Here is a 16,096-nt window from a genome sequence, read left to right on the forward strand (position 1 = left end):
TTTTTTTTTTTTTTTTTTTTTTTTTTTTTTTTTTTGAATAAATATGAATCATATATTTGTAAGCAGAGTTTACATATTTATTTGATTAATATATGCAGGGAGTGTATTTTAGGATATATTTATATATTTATAACTACTTATTATGAGATTTTCATTTTTAAAGTATACAACATATATGTATATACTCTCTCAAGTTTTTTTATACAAATGCTAACTTGTTCTTAAATTGTTTCAATGATAGTGTAATCTTCTCTGTTAAAGGTGTTGTAGATATTTTATTAACTAGTATAGACTTTGGGGAAGTTGCTCCTCCTGGTGAATGCTGTCTATTTTTCGCTTTCACGGCTGTAGAGACATTAGTGAATATTATAAACTTGACTGTAACTTTTTCATTAAAGCTCACTTTGCGTTGTTGGCTTTTTCTCGTATCTAAAATGGTGGGGAAAGAAAGAGTAGTCATAACAGGGTAATAGGACTGATTTATTGATAAATATCGATTACTATTACTATTATTAGAAAGTTGTATTGGTTTATTTTCTTTTGACTTTATTTTTGGCATGATCTTTTGACTACGAATTGGTGAAAGAGAGGAATCCCTAAGCAATTTACTGCTTAAAATTTTTAATATTGATGGTTGTATTATATATGAGTATTTTGTACTTACAAATGCTGTCGTGGAATAGAGGGAATTATAGCCTGCTGCTGCCGCTGTAGTAATGCTTTGTTTTGTTTAGAAGTGGTATTCAAATATTTATAAAAATAATATGATTGTGAGTAATCATTGTTGCTAATAGACAAAGGATGAATAGTATTAACATTCATTGAAATGATGTAAAGTGAAAAAAAAAGCTGTTTAAATCATTTAACTGATCAACAAAAAAAAAAAAAAAAAATATAAAACTTTATTATACATGTTATTAGATAATTATTTTTAAATATCAAAAAAAAAAAAAAAAAAAAGGGGGTGGGGAAGGATAGATACATATCCCTTACTGTATATACTTCTTAATGCTAAGGGAAAAACATTTGCTTATTTATAACTTGTACAATGCTTATAATGCATTCTCTTTTTAATGTTGTTTATAACTAATGTATTCAACATTTTATTAACATTACTTTCAAACATATTAAATATTTATCCACTCACTACTTTTGCAATACTTTATAAAAATGAATAGTAATATTTCATTCAAAGGGCTTATAATAGTATACTTAAATAAATGCAAGTATTTTACTTATGGAACTTTGCCCTGAATTGTTAATCCTTCTCCAAATAAAATAATCACTGTTGTTTTAAATCAACTTTTGACTTGGCAAAAGCTACTTTAATGTAGGCAAATAATTAATGATTTGACTCATTCTATATTGTATTATAGTATATTAACAATAATAAAAGAGAGAGAAAGAGAAATAGAGAGAAATAGACTATAATATAAATTCATATTCAATTTTACTTTTATAACTAATATGTTCATATATTTAATTAAGAAATAGTATACGCGCTCTCAAGGTTCAGATAAAATCTTGTAGAATATAAACTGCATATGCACGTTAAAAATACAATAAAACTAATACATAACATCTTAATCAAGAGATAGCTAAAAGAACAGTTTGTGATACATTTACATCCTCACTTCTAACAGCAAGTTCAAATGTTACACCAGTTAATGCATTAAATGTCATACGACATCTACACAAAACTTTGGATCCATCCAAAAACATGCCAGATAAAAGTAGAGTGTGCAGATTGTTATTTTTTGGGTGCTCACTATCTTCTAGGGCTTGCATACCCAATAAATCAATTATAGAAAGGCAAGCAACTAAACAAAAAAAAAACCAACAAAAATAAGATTTTTTTTTCATTTGATAAACAGAATTACCTTCTAAGTTGGGTGCTATTTGCTTATCTAGGGCGAATGTCTCAACGACCTCGTTATCAACCAATGATTCAAATTGTTCTGAAAAATTGGCTATATACATAGGCCGAATATAATCACTTGTCATTACTTCAGTATTTTCTACTTGATATTCATCTTCATATCCTTCAGGATCGGCCTCTCCCGTCATGGAATCGCAATCTTTAACTTCAAATTGAAGTGTATTTGTAAAAGGGACTACAAAAAAAAGTTAAATATCTTGTTCTTTTTTTTTTTTTTTTTTTAAAAAAAAAACTAAACATAATATACCATTAGCAAGTTCTTCGATATTTCCTTGCTCAAATGCAACATAAATAGTATTGGGTACATTATATTCTAGCTTGTCAGCAGGAATTTCAGCTACCTGAACAAGTCCTTCTATTTCAGGCTGCATCCGCATGTGGACATTTTCTAATAGTTGATCATTTAAAGTGTTAATACAATTAAATTGAAATATAATATGTTTGGCAAAGATATGTTTAACACAATTGACAACGTATTCAGTTTCCCTTTCGGTTAACTCAATAGGTTTGCTTGATTTAAATAATGCTCCAAAGGATGCAAACTCTGCTATAGATGACAATTTCTCAGCATATAAGGTGTGTTGATTATGGTAAGAGAGTTCAGCCGCTGAAGAGGGGATGTTAGTCCCCTTTTCGCTATCTGTAAAAGGCTTGCCTCCCTCTTTTAATTTATGGTTTGATAGTAGTGATTTGTGTGCACCTTTATAAAGAATATTTTAGAGGAAAAAATAAATAACACATATAAAAAACATTTTTTTTTTTCGTTATATTTACGATAATAATCTTGTTCTTGAGTTTTACTAATAATTGGTATACAATTTAAATTAAATTTTTTGGTATTATCATGGGAATTAATGTAATCAACAAGCTGATGTTCCAAAGTAGGAAGAGCGTACGTTACATCTATTACAGAGTAGCAATTATAAATAAATAAACATATATATTAGCATGTTTTCTCTGTCATTACCATTTGCCAAATATTTTTTAGTAATATCTTCCTGATCTATAGTGACTAAATATAAAGTAGCACGATCACGTACTTCATCATCCACATCATTTATACAACGTTTTAGCAAGATACAAACACTCTTCTTTACCGAGGGATCATTGCAATGAACACCAAATTTAGCAAGTGCGCTTACAGCTGCTGCTCGAATGATTGAATTGTCAAGAATCACTCGATTATAAATGTATCGAATATACTTTGTAGGTGTCGCTGTCTTGTAACCTTCTTGACCCAATAAATATAAAACGCGGACAGAAAGCTTTGTAAATTCACAATCTTCAATAAATTCGCAAAGATAAGAGAGTGCAGCCTCTGTACATTCAGGAATATGTTTTACCATATCAAAAATAGCTTCTACAACTGATTTTTTAAAATCATAACCACCTTCCTCCCGTAATACACTACTCAAGAAGGTAAGTATGATGAACTGTTTAGATGGGAATTTCAGGCAAAGTGATCGAACAGCATCGATAACAATCACCTTAAATTCATCAGAGATATCACCCATAAATCCACTGATTTGTTTCATTAAACGATCTACAGAGGCTTCATTGCCTGTCTTTAATAAAGTTGTAATAGCAAAAGTAGCAATCGTTCGATTTTGATCTGTCACAAGTGTTTCAATATCAAGATTACAAGGCGATACAGCAGCAGGTATTTCAATCGATAGCTTATTTAGTGTTCGAATGGCTGCAAAACGAAGCGTAGCCTTTGGTGATGATAAAAATAACTGAAGTACAATAATCGCAGGTTTCAATTCCTTTAATGAAATATCAGGCATATCACAAATAGCTCGAGCAGCTTCTAAATTAACCATATCACTCTTGTGCCGGAGGAATCCTTCTAATAAGTCATAAACTCTTCGAGTAGATCTATAATTATTATTATTATTATTATTATTTTTTGATCAATATCATATAAAGTATATATAAACAGCCTTTTTTTTTCTTTCAATACCCTCTATCATCTTCTATTAATTTACGAGAAAATCGAATTAGCATACAAATAGCAGAGCTGCTCTTTAAAACACTTGAAGAATGAGAACTGCCAAAAAAACTACTTGATTGACGAATTCCTGAAAAGGTTTGGACCAACTTTGCAACTGCTATACGATCATGCTGACGAATTAAATACAATAAACTAATTGCATGGTATTGATGTATATTGGATGTTGAAATAATAGCCTGCTGTGACTGAGTAGAATGTCCGCCGCCTGTAAAATAAGCTGAAGCAGCTGAAGTGAAACTTGATCCGGTTAATGATTTTTGATTTACAGCTTCTTGTACCTCATTCGACCAACGTTTAACCACATCTCTAGCAATATCAAAAAGACGATAAGATGAAACTAGTGCTGCAGAAGAAACTGAAGGTATTTTATCTACGATACATGCTTTCAAGATACGCTCAATACCTTGAATCATAGAAGGCTATTTTCGAAAAAAAAAATAAAATAAAATAAAAAAATAAAAATTGATGACTAGTTCCATGTTCGGTCAATTATGCTTACATCAGTAATAAGACATAATGCACGAATAGCATTAGCTCTATAAATAGTCTCTTGTTTTGATTGAATGTCTTTTATGAGAGATTGAGTTACCATAATTACATCCTCGGCAACTCCGGATAATTCTTTAATCACGAGGTACATTAATTGTCTTAAAGAAGTCTAACAAAGATAACATAAGATTTCCCCCCCTTTCTATTATTATTATAAGACAAGTCCACACTTACGTCTTTTGATTGAAAAAGCTTAATAACATTAAAAAACAAATCAGTTGCCTCTTTTACGCTCAACTGCTCGCTAGTATATAACAAATAAATAATTTTTGTCAATAAAATTCTACATTTCCTTGCATTAATGTGTGAGTCATTGAAAATGCGAGCTTCTTGCAAAACTGAAGTTTTGTCAATGTGATAGAATAATCCAATTTCACTAGCTTTTTTTTTTCATAATGTACAAATTAGCAAAATCGAAATTAAACAAAAAAGAAGCGAAATACTTATATCTTGTGTTATACAAATATACAGTATTATTTTATTTTTATTTTTATTGATTTTACCTGCTTCTTCGTTTCGTTTATTATATCTCATTCTTAAAAAAAAAGAGAAGGGAAAGGATAAACGAGATGAGCAGTAAATACTACCTATTGTTTGTTGCAATTGGGATTTGCAATTTGTACAAACTTAAATGATTTCAATGCCCGCAAATACATCTTTACGATTCATTTTACTCATCAACAACGAAGATGGTATTATAAAGCACTCGAATATAGCATATTACTCTTTATCAATTCAGTAGAAACTAAGAAAATAAATAGAGAGCCGCCTAAAGAAGTAAGAGGAATAAAAAAAAAAGTAAACGAATAAAAGCTAGAAAACTACAAGCACTATTACAAGGATAAGATGAAAAATTGAAAATAAACGAATACTTTATTTGGAAACGATTAGATGATGACGACAACCACAACAATAAGAAGTAGGTACTAGGAGGAGGATTGAAGTGCAATAACACAATAATCGTTACAGCAATAATAAAAAAAATGCTTTTGGGAGGAGGGGGATCGAAATCAATTTTTGAAAAAGGCAAATGATTGTACAATGGCTGCTTCAGCAGAATCGTTGGCGGTGATGATATAAGGATGTAGCCAAGTAACCAGTTTTTAAAGCCTGTTATTCAGTTTTTGATTTCCCAAAATTGGAATCTCCAATACCCCCATCCACAAAGAGAGCATTAATGTCAATCAAAAGACTTTTTGCTTTCCCAACAGTACCTGATATGCATTCATCTACTAGAATTTTTTTCAGTGAAGCTTTATCTCCGTTTTTGAGGACAGATGTCCCAATGTTAGCAAATATGTTGGACCCTGGATTTCTTCCACGATCGAAATCATAGAGAGTGTAGATTAAATAAGGGTAGCACTGGCATGACTTGGTGATGGGTCCAGAAGCTCGACATAGATAGTATGATGATGGTTCGTCGAACTTTGTGCTTAACTGTTGAAGTTGATTCATGATATTAATGTTGCTGACTGGTGTCGCGTTGATGGTTTCAGCTAGACTTTTTGCTTTTTCGACAGAGTCTTTATCCAAGTAAATGTTTGTTAACAAAGGGTCAACTCCGATCAGCTGAAAACTTGTTGTTACGCCACCCACGCTTGGTTTTGTCATTTGGTCTAATCGAATAGAAGGAGTGACAAGAGCATTGAATGTCTGTGTGCCGATAACCAGCGTAGGTCCATCTTTGCTATTTAGGGTTGTAGGATATACGTCAGAGTAACTAGTCTTGCATGGGGGTGGTAATGAAGTAGGGATGGCGTTGTGCTTTTTGTTTCTAAATGGTTCTCGATGTATGTCGACACTTTTCTTCCTACCATAAACTTCAATGGTGTTGACCATAATAGTTTCATTGTTGATCGCATTGTTGATAATGGATCCAGCCAATAACTGAGCAATAAAGTATTTCATATGAGGGTAAAAGGTCCAATCATAGTTGAGTAAATCAGAGTATTCAGCTGATAGTTCGACATATTTTCGCTTTTGCAATAGCTTGACGTAAGAAGACATTGCCAGTATATTGTGTATATCATGAAGACTCTCAAAAGAATAGTTGGTGCAAAGCTTTTCCTCAGAATACATATCATAAAAACTTCGTTCCAAAGGAATAGATTCAATACGAAATAGCATCTATAAATGTCATCTAGAACTACCAAGAAAAGTATAAATAGCCAGATAGTTTTTACAAGAAGAATATCTAGTTTAATTTTTTTCTAATAAAATTTATTCTTACTTGTGCCTGTGTCTCACGATTTACTTCTGTCTTCTTATATTCTTAACCCATACAACACATGAATAGTAAGTACCTGTTAATGCTGATTTTTGGCCAGTGGTATGAACAGCGGGTCTACCAGATTTCAATGAGGGAAAATCGATAAAATGCTTAGTTTTCAGATACCTTCTAAATTTCGTTTTATTACTGAATCCACTCTTATTACAAAGATAGCAGGCCAATATAATAGTAGACGAAGTATCTTTACTGGATATGTGATGGGATGAATAGATCTGAATGTTTGAAAAAAAAAAGATAATAAAGGAAAAGAAAACAAAAACAGACGAGTTGTAAGATTGAAGTTGAAGATTTGAAAAAGCTATACACATTTTTACAAAGTCGTTTATGTTTTCAAATGGTCAAAACAAGGAGTACTTTTTATTGCAAGCTCAGAACATGTTCATGTTGCATCATTTTCATTGGCCGTTTTCTTAGTCGTATTTTCTTGTTGGTCGTATTTTCTATTGCTTTTCGCAAATTGTCTTAAATTATGCTGACAAATTTGCTGTGTTCAGTGAGCTTGTTTTATTGAAGCTTCTCCTCAATATTGTTGATTTTTTTCAATCCCTAAACGACAATCCGTCTTAAGTGAATAGTATACTGTTTTCGATGTATGTCTCGCTTTGACTTCTTATCAGACCAATTTAAATTGTACAATCAATTATCAAAGAAAAAAAAAAAGTGGTTCTTTGACAACATCATCATGTTTCCGGTATGAACGAACCTCATTTCCCTTTTTTTTTATTAGGCTTCTCATGTAAGCTTCGTTTTTCATTGTGAGGTTTTTCTTTTGTTTTATTTTTCAGGTAGTTTATAGTCCAAATGCTCATCATAATTAGCAGTGTAATCGATGGGATATGCTTCAGCATCAATATCCATTTCGAAATGCATATTTCTGCTTTCATCTACAACTTCACCTTTCTCATTTTTGTAGATAAAACGTACGCTCATTTTTGCTTTAAAGGTATACAAGTTAAGTAAAAGTGAGAAATCTATTTGCAAAGAGTGTACCAAAAATTTCCGAAAAAAGCTTAAATGTAGGCTGGATTTACGCTTGAAATTATATGCATATTTTTTTTTTCGAGGATAAAGACGACAAGCAAGAGTTAGATAGAAATACGATTACAAAGACTTAACTATTTAATAAGTAAGAAGAAGAAATGATAACATACATTCAAATTTTAAGTTTACAGTTCTACATGAGATCAGTATGCGAACATTCTTTTTAAGATTATCAGGTTGAGTGAGGTATTTCTGTCTATTGCGGAATAAATTTACAAATATAGGTGGTGAATGCTGTATACATCAATAAAAAGTATTCTCTTTATTTAATTCAAAATATCATCTAGCCATGCTTCATCATCTACTATCACTTCTTTATCTTCATTTTTAGCAATTGGATTCTTCTTTATGACTCCTGGTTTAGGTAACGTTGGTAATGGCGTAGAGGGCTTTTGATCTAAGGCTAATAATTCATCCAAATCATCGTCTTTCTCTTTTACTGATGGTTCATCAAATATCTTTTTTATTTCCTGTTTAGACAGTACACGATGATTTGATCCATCATTTCGTAAATATATGCCCTCTCCTGATTCTGATGACTTTGTTGTCTGCTGTGATTTAAATAATACATATCCATTTGCATTTTTGGCAAATGCTGGTACAATAGGCTTATCCAGTACAGTAGGATGCTCATTTAACGCACTTTGAGCCTATCATTATTTAGGTCAAATTTATCACTTTACAAGTGTGTTTTTTTTTTTTTTTTTTTTTTTGGGTTTACCAATTCTTCATCTTCCTTATCTAATCCTAATAATAATTTTGTGTCGTACGCTTGAAGTGTATCTTCAAAGGTGTTGAAATCTAGTTGAAACATATTTTTACTATTCATCTTTAAATAAGTAAATACATATACAAAGTAATACACATATTCTATTCATTCAATCTTACAGCTCCATTTGAACTTAACACACTATCATTAGTAAAAGTTTGTTCATCTTTAAACTTGAAAAATGTTGAATTTCCTTCCTCTATTTTCTATACATTGTCAAACAAGTGTAATTGTATAAAATTGAATAATGTTACCTGTATTCTCAAGCATAGAAACTAAATCGGTTGTTTCACGATCAATGCCTAATTCAGCATCTCTTTCCCTAGCCTCTATGTATCAAGTAATGCTGTAAAGATCAAGTAATTTAAATGCATGTCTCCAATTTCTATATATTACCTTGTTCTGTTTCTTCTTTATATCTATCTGCGTTTGAAGTAATTTTTCTTCTTGAAAATTTAGCTTGCAACAGCTTTCTTTGTTCAATGTCTTGCTCTGATTCTTGAAGTTCACCATTGCGTCTACGAATGGCGGACATACCAACACCTTTATCACGTGCTCTTGCTGCTCTTCTACGTGCTTCTGCTATTTCTGCTGCAGTTGTATCGCCTTCAAATTTTTTTTTCTGTTGATATCGACGAGAATCTTTTGCTTTATGTTCATCAGGTCTCATTTCAAATATGAATAAGAAAAAAAGAAAAAGAAAAAAGGGTATTTATTTCAAATGTTTTATCTGAGGTCAAAAAAAAAAAAAAAAAAAGAGAGAATTGATATTGATTATCAGAATAAAACTTTATTTGGATAAGGATATACGTATCAAGTTAAATTATAATACAGTTTAAATCATCAAGTTATTGATCGTCTAAATTCAAGTCCTCTATCACAGTCACTGTTGTTAATGTAGACTTGCCTTTAAATTCTTTTACTTTGGGTTCTTTCTTTGGTTGCTCTTCTTCTTCACCTTCTTCAGAGTCAAATGTGTCTGATTCTTCAATGTTTGTTCTTAACATGGCTGCCATTTCTTGTATATTTTTATCAGCTAAACGTTGACGTTGTTCTCTCATCTCTCGTCGATTTCGAAGTTTTTCTTCTCTCGCTAATTTAGCATATTTTTCTTTTGTCTTTTTCTTTCTTTCCAGTTTGCGTTTATGAAATCCTGTTAAGAATTCGCTATTAAATGAAAATAATATAAATTAAAATTAGTTCCATAATGTACCATCCATACATTATATTCTGTGATTCATTTACGTTCTACTTGCTTCGTCAAAGTCGACACTTTCAACGATATCTTCTTTTGCCTTTCTCTTTTTAGCATAAATTTTACTACCAGCAGATAAAATATCTGTATTCTTTAATTTCTTTTTTTGATTCTTCACTTTCATCGTTTTATATATTTGTATATTATTGTTATTGTAAAAAAAAAAAAAAGAAAAGAAAAAAAAAGAAAGAGTAGAGTATTTGCAGAGAAACAATTCAAGCATAAAATGAAAAATTGTCACATCTAAGCCCCAACTATAAATATAGATGAGATTGTTTACTTCTTCTTTCTTTCACAAAGTGTAATTTAGTTTGTCAAAAGAAAAAGGGAAAACTAAATATGGTCTTATATTTTACAAGCAATAGTAACTTTCATATTATAAAATTGAAAAAAAAAAGATGAAAATAGAGAGAATGAAAAAAAAAAAACTAAATTTACCAATTTCGATAGTTGTTGATCCTCCTGTTACCATTTACATGGGAAAGGATAAATATGAAAGTAAGAAGACATAATGTGATTCTTATGAGTAGATTACTAACTTCAAGATCTAGACGATGATTTGATTAAATATGGATTTCCTGAAGATATTTGGTAAAGTAAAAGTATTTGAAAAAAAATGAATATGAATGCTTACACATATACACAAATATGTATAGGGTAAATAGACAGTTATAATAAAATATATAAAATACGATTATAATAGGAATTATGATATAGTTCCATGTCGATAAACTCTCTAGTGCACATGTTTATGTTCGACTCCAACCAGGACAAACTTGGCTTGATATACCACCTGAAGTTGTTAATGATTGTGCACAACTTGTAAAAGCCAATAGTATTGAAGGCAATAAAAAGAATGGTATTACAGTAATTTATACACCTTGGGATAATCTCAAAAAGACACCTGGCATGGAAACGGGACAAGTCACGTTCCATAATCATAAAAAAGTAAAACGAGTCTTTGTCGAAAAACGTATTAATGAAATAGTTAACAGATTAAACAAGACAAAAGTTGAACGCTATCCTGACTTATTACAAGAAAAGGTACAAAGAGAAAAGATAGACAGATTAAAGGCGCGTCAAAGTGAATTTGAAGAAAAAGAAAGAGCTCGTCAATTAGCAGAAGAAAAAAGAAAAGTAGAAAAGGAAATGAATGATTTATTTGATCCTAGTTTAATGAAAAGTAATTGGAGAGAAACAGAAGTGGAAGATATAAATGCAGCTGAAGAAGATTTTATGTAATAACAAATCTATGCATTTTATGCCATAATAAATCTATACATTTTATGACATAATAAATCTATACATTTTATACATTTTATGCCGTAATAAATCTATACTATACAAAATACCATTTAGGATCATATTCTTTAATCTCTTCTTCTTTAACTGGTTTTAAAGAGTCCTATATGTTTATACAAGTCAGTCTCTGTATATGACAAGTATACACATTTATACATGCCTCTTCAATCACCTCCTGATTCTCTATTTTATAAGGTGAATCTTCTATGCTTGCATTCTCACTATATATCAATATGATTGTTAAAATAGCCTATAAATCAATCGATCTTAACTTACACATTCAGTTTATAACTCTCGGTTGTATTCGGTACATTTCCTCTTATTAACCTCTGCCATGCTTCATGTGTTTCATTTACTATTTCTTTTGCATATTCTTTATTCTTGCATTCACCATTGAAAGCAAACGAATTTTCTGGTTTGCCGTCTGGAACTTTATAGACTCTAAAGAATGTTCGTGTAGCATCAAGTAAACCAGGATAATACTTTTCAATGTCATTTACATCTACATAAACACATGTTTAATATGCATGTATACATATACGCAGCTGTGTTATTTTACCATTTAGTTTTGAAGCCATAGGGTCCTTTGTATCAATCGTGATTACTTTCCAATCTGTCTCTCCTTCATCTAACATAGCCATAATGCCTAGTATTTTCACTTGCTTTATTTCACCTCGTTTTCCTATGTCTTCACCTATCTCAATAGCATCGATTGGATCATTATCACCTTTAGCATTAGTTTCTGTATGAACAAAACTTGGATCTTCCCATGTCTATCATTTATTTTGTTTACTAATAAGAAATAATTGATTACCAATAACGACTTATGACTAACCTGGGGTAATGCACCATAATTCCAGATATAACCTTTAAAAGGAAAACAATTACGTACAAATCTCGGCTTTCCTTTCTTGATATCTTGTTTCAAGGGATTCCATTTTTCTCCTGTAGAAATCTTAGTATAGAATTGGATTAGCTGTTGAATAATAACAATAAACAATCTATTTTATTACTTCTACTTTAGCATTCGTCCAACGAGGAATTTCAACCACCATATTTACAATATCTTTTTGTAGTTTATTTGCATAAAGTGGAATATCATGAAACGGTGAAACGACTTTACCATCTCTTTCTAATATAAATGACAAGTCTTTAATAAATGCAGCATGTTACAATTCATCCTACATTGGTACCTATATAAATACGATGCAATGCTGTGAATGGTTGTCCAACACTAACAGTTTTATAGGTTGAATAGAATTTGACAAAATTAGTATTAAGTAAGCGTCGTTTTAACATAATAAAAGAGCCCTTAAAATAAGAAATATAGTAAAATATCAGGGATTAAAATCTAAAAAAAAAGGGGAGGAACAGGGTATTATTATAAATTGCACGGGTCACTGTTGACAATAAAAAAAAAAACGATTTGCTTAATTTCCATGTTTCACAACGGACAATCTGAAAAAAAGGAAAAAAGAAAACAAAAGAATATCAAAGAGAGATGCTGTTCCTTGCTAATTGTCAATGGAGTCATTCATTAAACAAGTAAACTCTTCAAATAGTAAATAATAGCCTAGAATGGTCTTCTTCTTTTTTAACTATTATAACTCATTCTTTGTATTTTACATAAACAATCATAATAAATAAACTTGTGATAGCGATACTTATTATGCAATTTAAATATTTCCTTTTAATAGCTTGGCTTAGTTACATAAAAAAGGAGTTTATTTACATGTAAAATGTTTCTTGTCAAAACTGTATTCCTATGACAATCTTTCATTGATAACAAATGAGCCAATCGGATGGATGTTTATTAGCTGCTTTAATGCTGAATGCTATGTTTTATCCAAATCTGGATGTCGTCAATTTTTAAATGAAGTGTATTGTTGCTCCCCCCAACTTTGTTTTTAATTCACATGAAATAATACGTTTCTTCTCCTTCTTTTTTTTTTTCCGTTCTTTTTTTTTTTTTTTTTTTTTTATATATATCTCCTTAATCTATTGTAAGTAAACAAATAATTTAAGTAAACTAGATAACGTAAAATGTGTGTAGCATAATATAAACAAATATCACATCTATAGCCACAATTATAAAAAATGTCACATATAAAAATAAACCAAAAACTATTTTTCTGTTCTCTTCTCCTTATGTCTTCTTCTAATCAAAATACTAATTCTGCTACTACAATGTCCAATTCCAACATTTCAAGAAAAAGATCTTTAACTGCTAGTCGTCAATCTGACCCTTCATCTTCTGTTCCTGCTGCTACTCATCAAAAGAAGAAGAGAAGACACTTATCAACTATGAATGATTCTACTTTAGGTAATTTTATCACTTTGGTTTTTCTTTTTTTTTTTTTTTTTCTAACTAAACTTTTTAAATTAGTTACTGAAACTGATGTTTCCCCTATTACATCGCGTAATCTTATAAATGTACCCATCTTGCCTCAAGAACATGCTTCTCATTCATCTGACGCTTCTTCTACCCATGCTAATATTAAAACAAAAAGATCAATTCGTGATGCTTCAAAAGCTATTGCTAAAAGAAAAGAGAGACGCTTTTCTCCTATGCGTAGATCTGTTTCGCCTGTCTCAACTACTGAAAGTTCTGTCATGCCTACTAGTCAATCTTCTACCACTATTGCTCAAGCTGTTGCCTCTGCTGCTCAATATATTGCTTCTACTACTGCTGATAAGCATAGTCACTCTTCTACTACTACTACTCAAGCTGTTGCCTCTGCTACTCAATATATTGCTTCTACTGCTGCCGAAGTTGAAACTGCTGCTGATAAACATAGTATCCCTACCAGTCAATCTTCTACTACTATTGTTCAAGCTGTTGCCTCTACTGCTGCTGAAGTTGAAACTGCTACTGATAAGTATAATATCCCTACTATTATTGAAGCTGAGACTGCTATGGATGAACATAATGCTCATACTAGTGTTGAAACTGAAACTGTTACTAGTGATCCTGCCGCTTCTACTATTGTTCAAGCTAATGTTGCTGATGGTGCTTCTGCTGGTGGTGTTTCTGTTTGTGGTGCCTCTGTTTGTGGTGCTTCTGTTTGTGGTGCCTCTGTTTGTGGTGCTTCTGTTGGTGGTGCCTCTGTTGGTGGTGTCTCTGTTGGTGGTGATTCTGCTGGTGGTGCTGGTGGTGCGTCTGTTGGTGGTGTGTCTGCTTCTGCATCTGCATCTGCTTCTGCTTCCTCTTCTGCTACTACAACTAATGCGCAATTGATTACACCTCCATTTAAATCAATTGCTGCAATGATTGAGGAAGCACAAGCAGCTGCAGATGCGTACATTGATCCCGTTCCTGAAGCAACTAAAATCATTGAAGCGATGACTGTTACCCCAAAGTCAATCGCTTCAATGATTGCTGAAGCTCAAGCCGCCGCAGACGCATATGAGGACCCTACCGAGGAGGATGCCGGTACTGTTGAAACTGGTTCGAGAGCTGGCCACAAGACCAAGACTGGACCTGCCTCTTCTTCCAAGTCATCTGTTCCATTCATGAAGAAGACGGCAGGTCCACGCATCAGAAAGGCCGCCTCATCTGCCCGCTCTCGAACCTTTATGGAGCGCTACAGACTCTTTAAGGGTAGGCCATTAGAAATCATGCCTGCCCTTCAAGAACTTCCTGAGCCTGTAGTGCTCCCTCTGGCTCCTCCTCCTAGCCCTGCAACTTCCTCTTTGCCTGTCAAGACCATCAGGCGTAAGAGGAAGTTGCATAACCAAAAGGTTGTCCTTCCTCCTCCCTCTGGCCCCCAGCAGAATCTGGTCTTTGAAGAGGCGGGAGGCCTCTCTTATGCAAACTATCTTGATCCTCAGGGCAGTGGATCCACTTCTTCCTCGTCTATTGTCCTGGGGATCAAGAAAAGAAAGGTCTCCCCCTCTTCTGTCTTGTCGGTGTCTCCACTTGCACCGGCAAGACTGGTCTCTCCTCTCCGACCAACGTCTTCTTCGCCTCCTCCATCAAGAGCTCCTTCCCCTTCTCCTTCGGTTTCTGGCTCCCAGGTGATGGACTCCCTACAAGATGAAGCTGAAGAATACTTTTCAGCCGATGATGGGAGTTCATCGCCTTACTATACGGCAAGTGAAGGGTCGCCAGAACCGGAGGGCGAGCCAAAAATGGGGTTTTGGAGCTCTCTGGTGGAGTACTTTGTTGGTCGGGAGGAGTAGACCTTTTTTTGTATATATTTCTTTTTTTTTTTTTTGTATATATTTTCCTTTTTTTTTGTAAATAAATTTCATTTTTAAAAATTATTTCTTTTAACTTGATAATAATAATGATAATAATAATAATACATTTATATTTAAGAAAATATCTCTTTTTAGTGTTAAGTTGAATACCTTTACAAAAAAAAAAAAAAAAAAAAAAAAAAAAAAAATAAAAGACATATTTTCTTTTGTACCTTAATTGAAAGGAAAAAAGAAGAAGAAGAAAAAAAAAGACTGTATTGACCTCTTGCAAATGAAAATACCAATGAATATACGATTAGTCTATATTGATTCTTGATTTTTTTTTTTTTTTTTTTTTTTTTTTCAAGATATATTTTTTTTTATCAGATAATCAGCAAGATCAACAAGTATCACTTTTCAGTCTTCTTTAAGCAACTTATTTCATCATATCAAATAAATATAAACAGATCTATTCACATCAATGTTAACTGGCGCCATCCTCTGGGAAAATAAAATTACTGTTCTGTAAAAAGTCTAGCAACTTTCTCTCTCCTGATTCACAAGTAAACATGATAAATCATAAGACAGAAATAACTCAATCTTCATTAGTTATTTATCCTTCTCGGTAGGGTTATTTTTTTTGTCATTATTATTTTCTTTTGATTTATAATAGTATGAAAAATAAAAAAGAAAGCATCTTTTGTTGATGAAAAAAAAAAAAAAAAAAAAAAAAAAAAAAAAAAAAGAAGCAATGG

The 16,096-nt window shown here is 32.0% G+C and overlaps 8 protein-coding genes across 8 annotated transcripts; 2 read left to right on the forward strand and 6 right to left on the reverse strand.

Annotated features, from left to right (window-relative positions):
- Positions 1–53: 53 nt before the first annotated feature.
- BX663DRAFT_510996 (uncharacterized protein) lies at positions 54–850 on the reverse strand. The gene is made up of 2 exons (XM_051527832.1): positions 665–850; positions 54–608 (listed from the first exon to the last, which is right to left on the reverse strand). Exons 1-2 carry the CDS (start codon positions 820–822, stop codon positions 200–202), a joined length of 567 nt encoding a protein of 188 aa, XP_051382403.1. The 5' UTR covers positions 823–850; the 3' UTR covers positions 54–199.
- Positions 851–1,421: 571 nt separating this feature from the next.
- On the reverse strand, positions 1,422–5,120 carry BX663DRAFT_510998 (adaptin N terminal region-domain-containing protein). The gene is made up of 9 exons (XM_051527833.1): positions 5,006–5,120; positions 4,677–4,882; positions 4,453–4,611; positions 3,903–4,372; positions 2,907–3,817; positions 2,714–2,842; positions 2,187–2,639; positions 1,881–2,114; positions 1,422–1,820 (listed from the first exon to the last, which is right to left on the reverse strand). The coding sequence occupies exons 1-9, from the start codon at positions 5,034–5,036 to the stop codon at positions 1,588–1,590; spliced, it is 2,826 nt and encodes a 941-aa protein (XP_051382404.1). The 5' UTR covers positions 5,037–5,120; the 3' UTR covers positions 1,422–1,587.
- Positions 5,121–5,615: 495 nt separating this feature from the next.
- Positions 5,616–7,546, reverse strand: BX663DRAFT_486728 (uncharacterized protein; the record flags this gene model as incomplete). Its single annotated transcript, XM_051524696.1, has 4 exons — positions 5,616–6,629; positions 6,733–6,773; positions 6,806–7,004; positions 7,496–7,546. 4 exons carry the CDS (start codon positions 7,544–7,546, stop codon positions 5,616–5,618), a joined length of 1,305 nt encoding a protein of 434 aa, XP_051382405.1.
- A 314-nt stretch (positions 7,547–7,860) lies between these two features.
- Positions 7,861–9,337, reverse strand: BX663DRAFT_74973 (uncharacterized protein). The gene is made up of 6 exons (XM_051532314.1): positions 8,999–9,337; positions 8,857–8,931; positions 8,722–8,801; positions 8,555–8,662; positions 7,963–8,483; positions 7,861–7,907 (listed from the first exon to the last, which is right to left on the reverse strand). Exons 1-5 carry the CDS (start codon positions 9,270–9,272, stop codon positions 8,100–8,102), a joined length of 921 nt encoding a protein of 306 aa, XP_051382406.1. The 5' UTR covers positions 9,273–9,337; the 3' UTR covers positions 7,861–7,907; positions 7,963–8,099.
- A 29-nt stretch (positions 9,338–9,366) lies between these two features.
- Positions 9,367–10,002, reverse strand: BX663DRAFT_511005 (nucleolar protein 12-domain-containing protein). Its single transcript, XM_051527834.1, has 2 exons — positions 9,848–10,002; positions 9,367–9,769 (listed from the first exon to the last, which is right to left on the reverse strand). Exons 1-2 carry the CDS (start codon positions 9,979–9,981, stop codon positions 9,451–9,453), a joined length of 453 nt encoding a protein of 150 aa, XP_051382407.1. The 5' UTR covers positions 9,982–10,002; the 3' UTR covers positions 9,367–9,450.
- Positions 10,003–10,046: 44 nt separating this feature from the next.
- BX663DRAFT_536669 (uncharacterized protein) lies at positions 10,047–11,099 on the forward strand (the record flags this gene model as incomplete). Its single annotated transcript, XM_051530635.1, has 4 exons — positions 10,047–10,221; positions 10,308–10,355; positions 10,409–10,448; positions 10,598–11,099. Exons 1-4 carry the CDS (start codon positions 10,197–10,199, stop codon positions 11,097–11,099), a joined length of 615 nt encoding a protein of 204 aa, XP_051382408.1. The 5' UTR covers positions 10,047–10,196.
- A 332-nt stretch (positions 11,100–11,431) lies between these two features.
- On the reverse strand, positions 11,432–12,458 carry BX663DRAFT_435782 (inorganic diphosphatase; the record flags this gene model as incomplete). The annotated part of the gene is made up of 5 exons (XM_051523145.1): positions 11,432–11,661; positions 11,719–11,932; positions 11,995–12,114; positions 12,173–12,291; positions 12,353–12,458. 5 exons carry the CDS (start codon positions 12,456–12,458, stop codon positions 11,432–11,434), a joined length of 789 nt encoding a protein of 262 aa, XP_051382409.1.
- A 1,773-nt stretch (positions 12,459–14,231) lies between these two features.
- Positions 14,232–15,344, forward strand: BX663DRAFT_511015 (uncharacterized protein; the record flags this gene model as incomplete). Its single annotated transcript, XM_051527835.1, has 1 exon — positions 14,232–15,344. The coding sequence occupies exon 1, from the start codon at positions 14,427–14,429 to the stop codon at positions 15,339–15,341; it is 915 nt and encodes a 304-aa protein (XP_051382410.1). The 5' UTR covers positions 14,232–14,426.
- Positions 15,345–16,096: the final 752 nt, after the last annotated feature.

The sequence above is a fragment of the Cokeromyces recurvatus genome (genome assembly GCF_025118155.1).
Source record: "Cokeromyces recurvatus strain NRRL 2243 chromosome Unknown BX663scaffold_14, whole genome shotgun sequence".
Taxonomy (NCBI): Eukaryota; Fungi; Mucoromycota; class Mucoromycetes; order Mucorales; family Mucoraceae; genus Cokeromyces; species Cokeromyces recurvatus.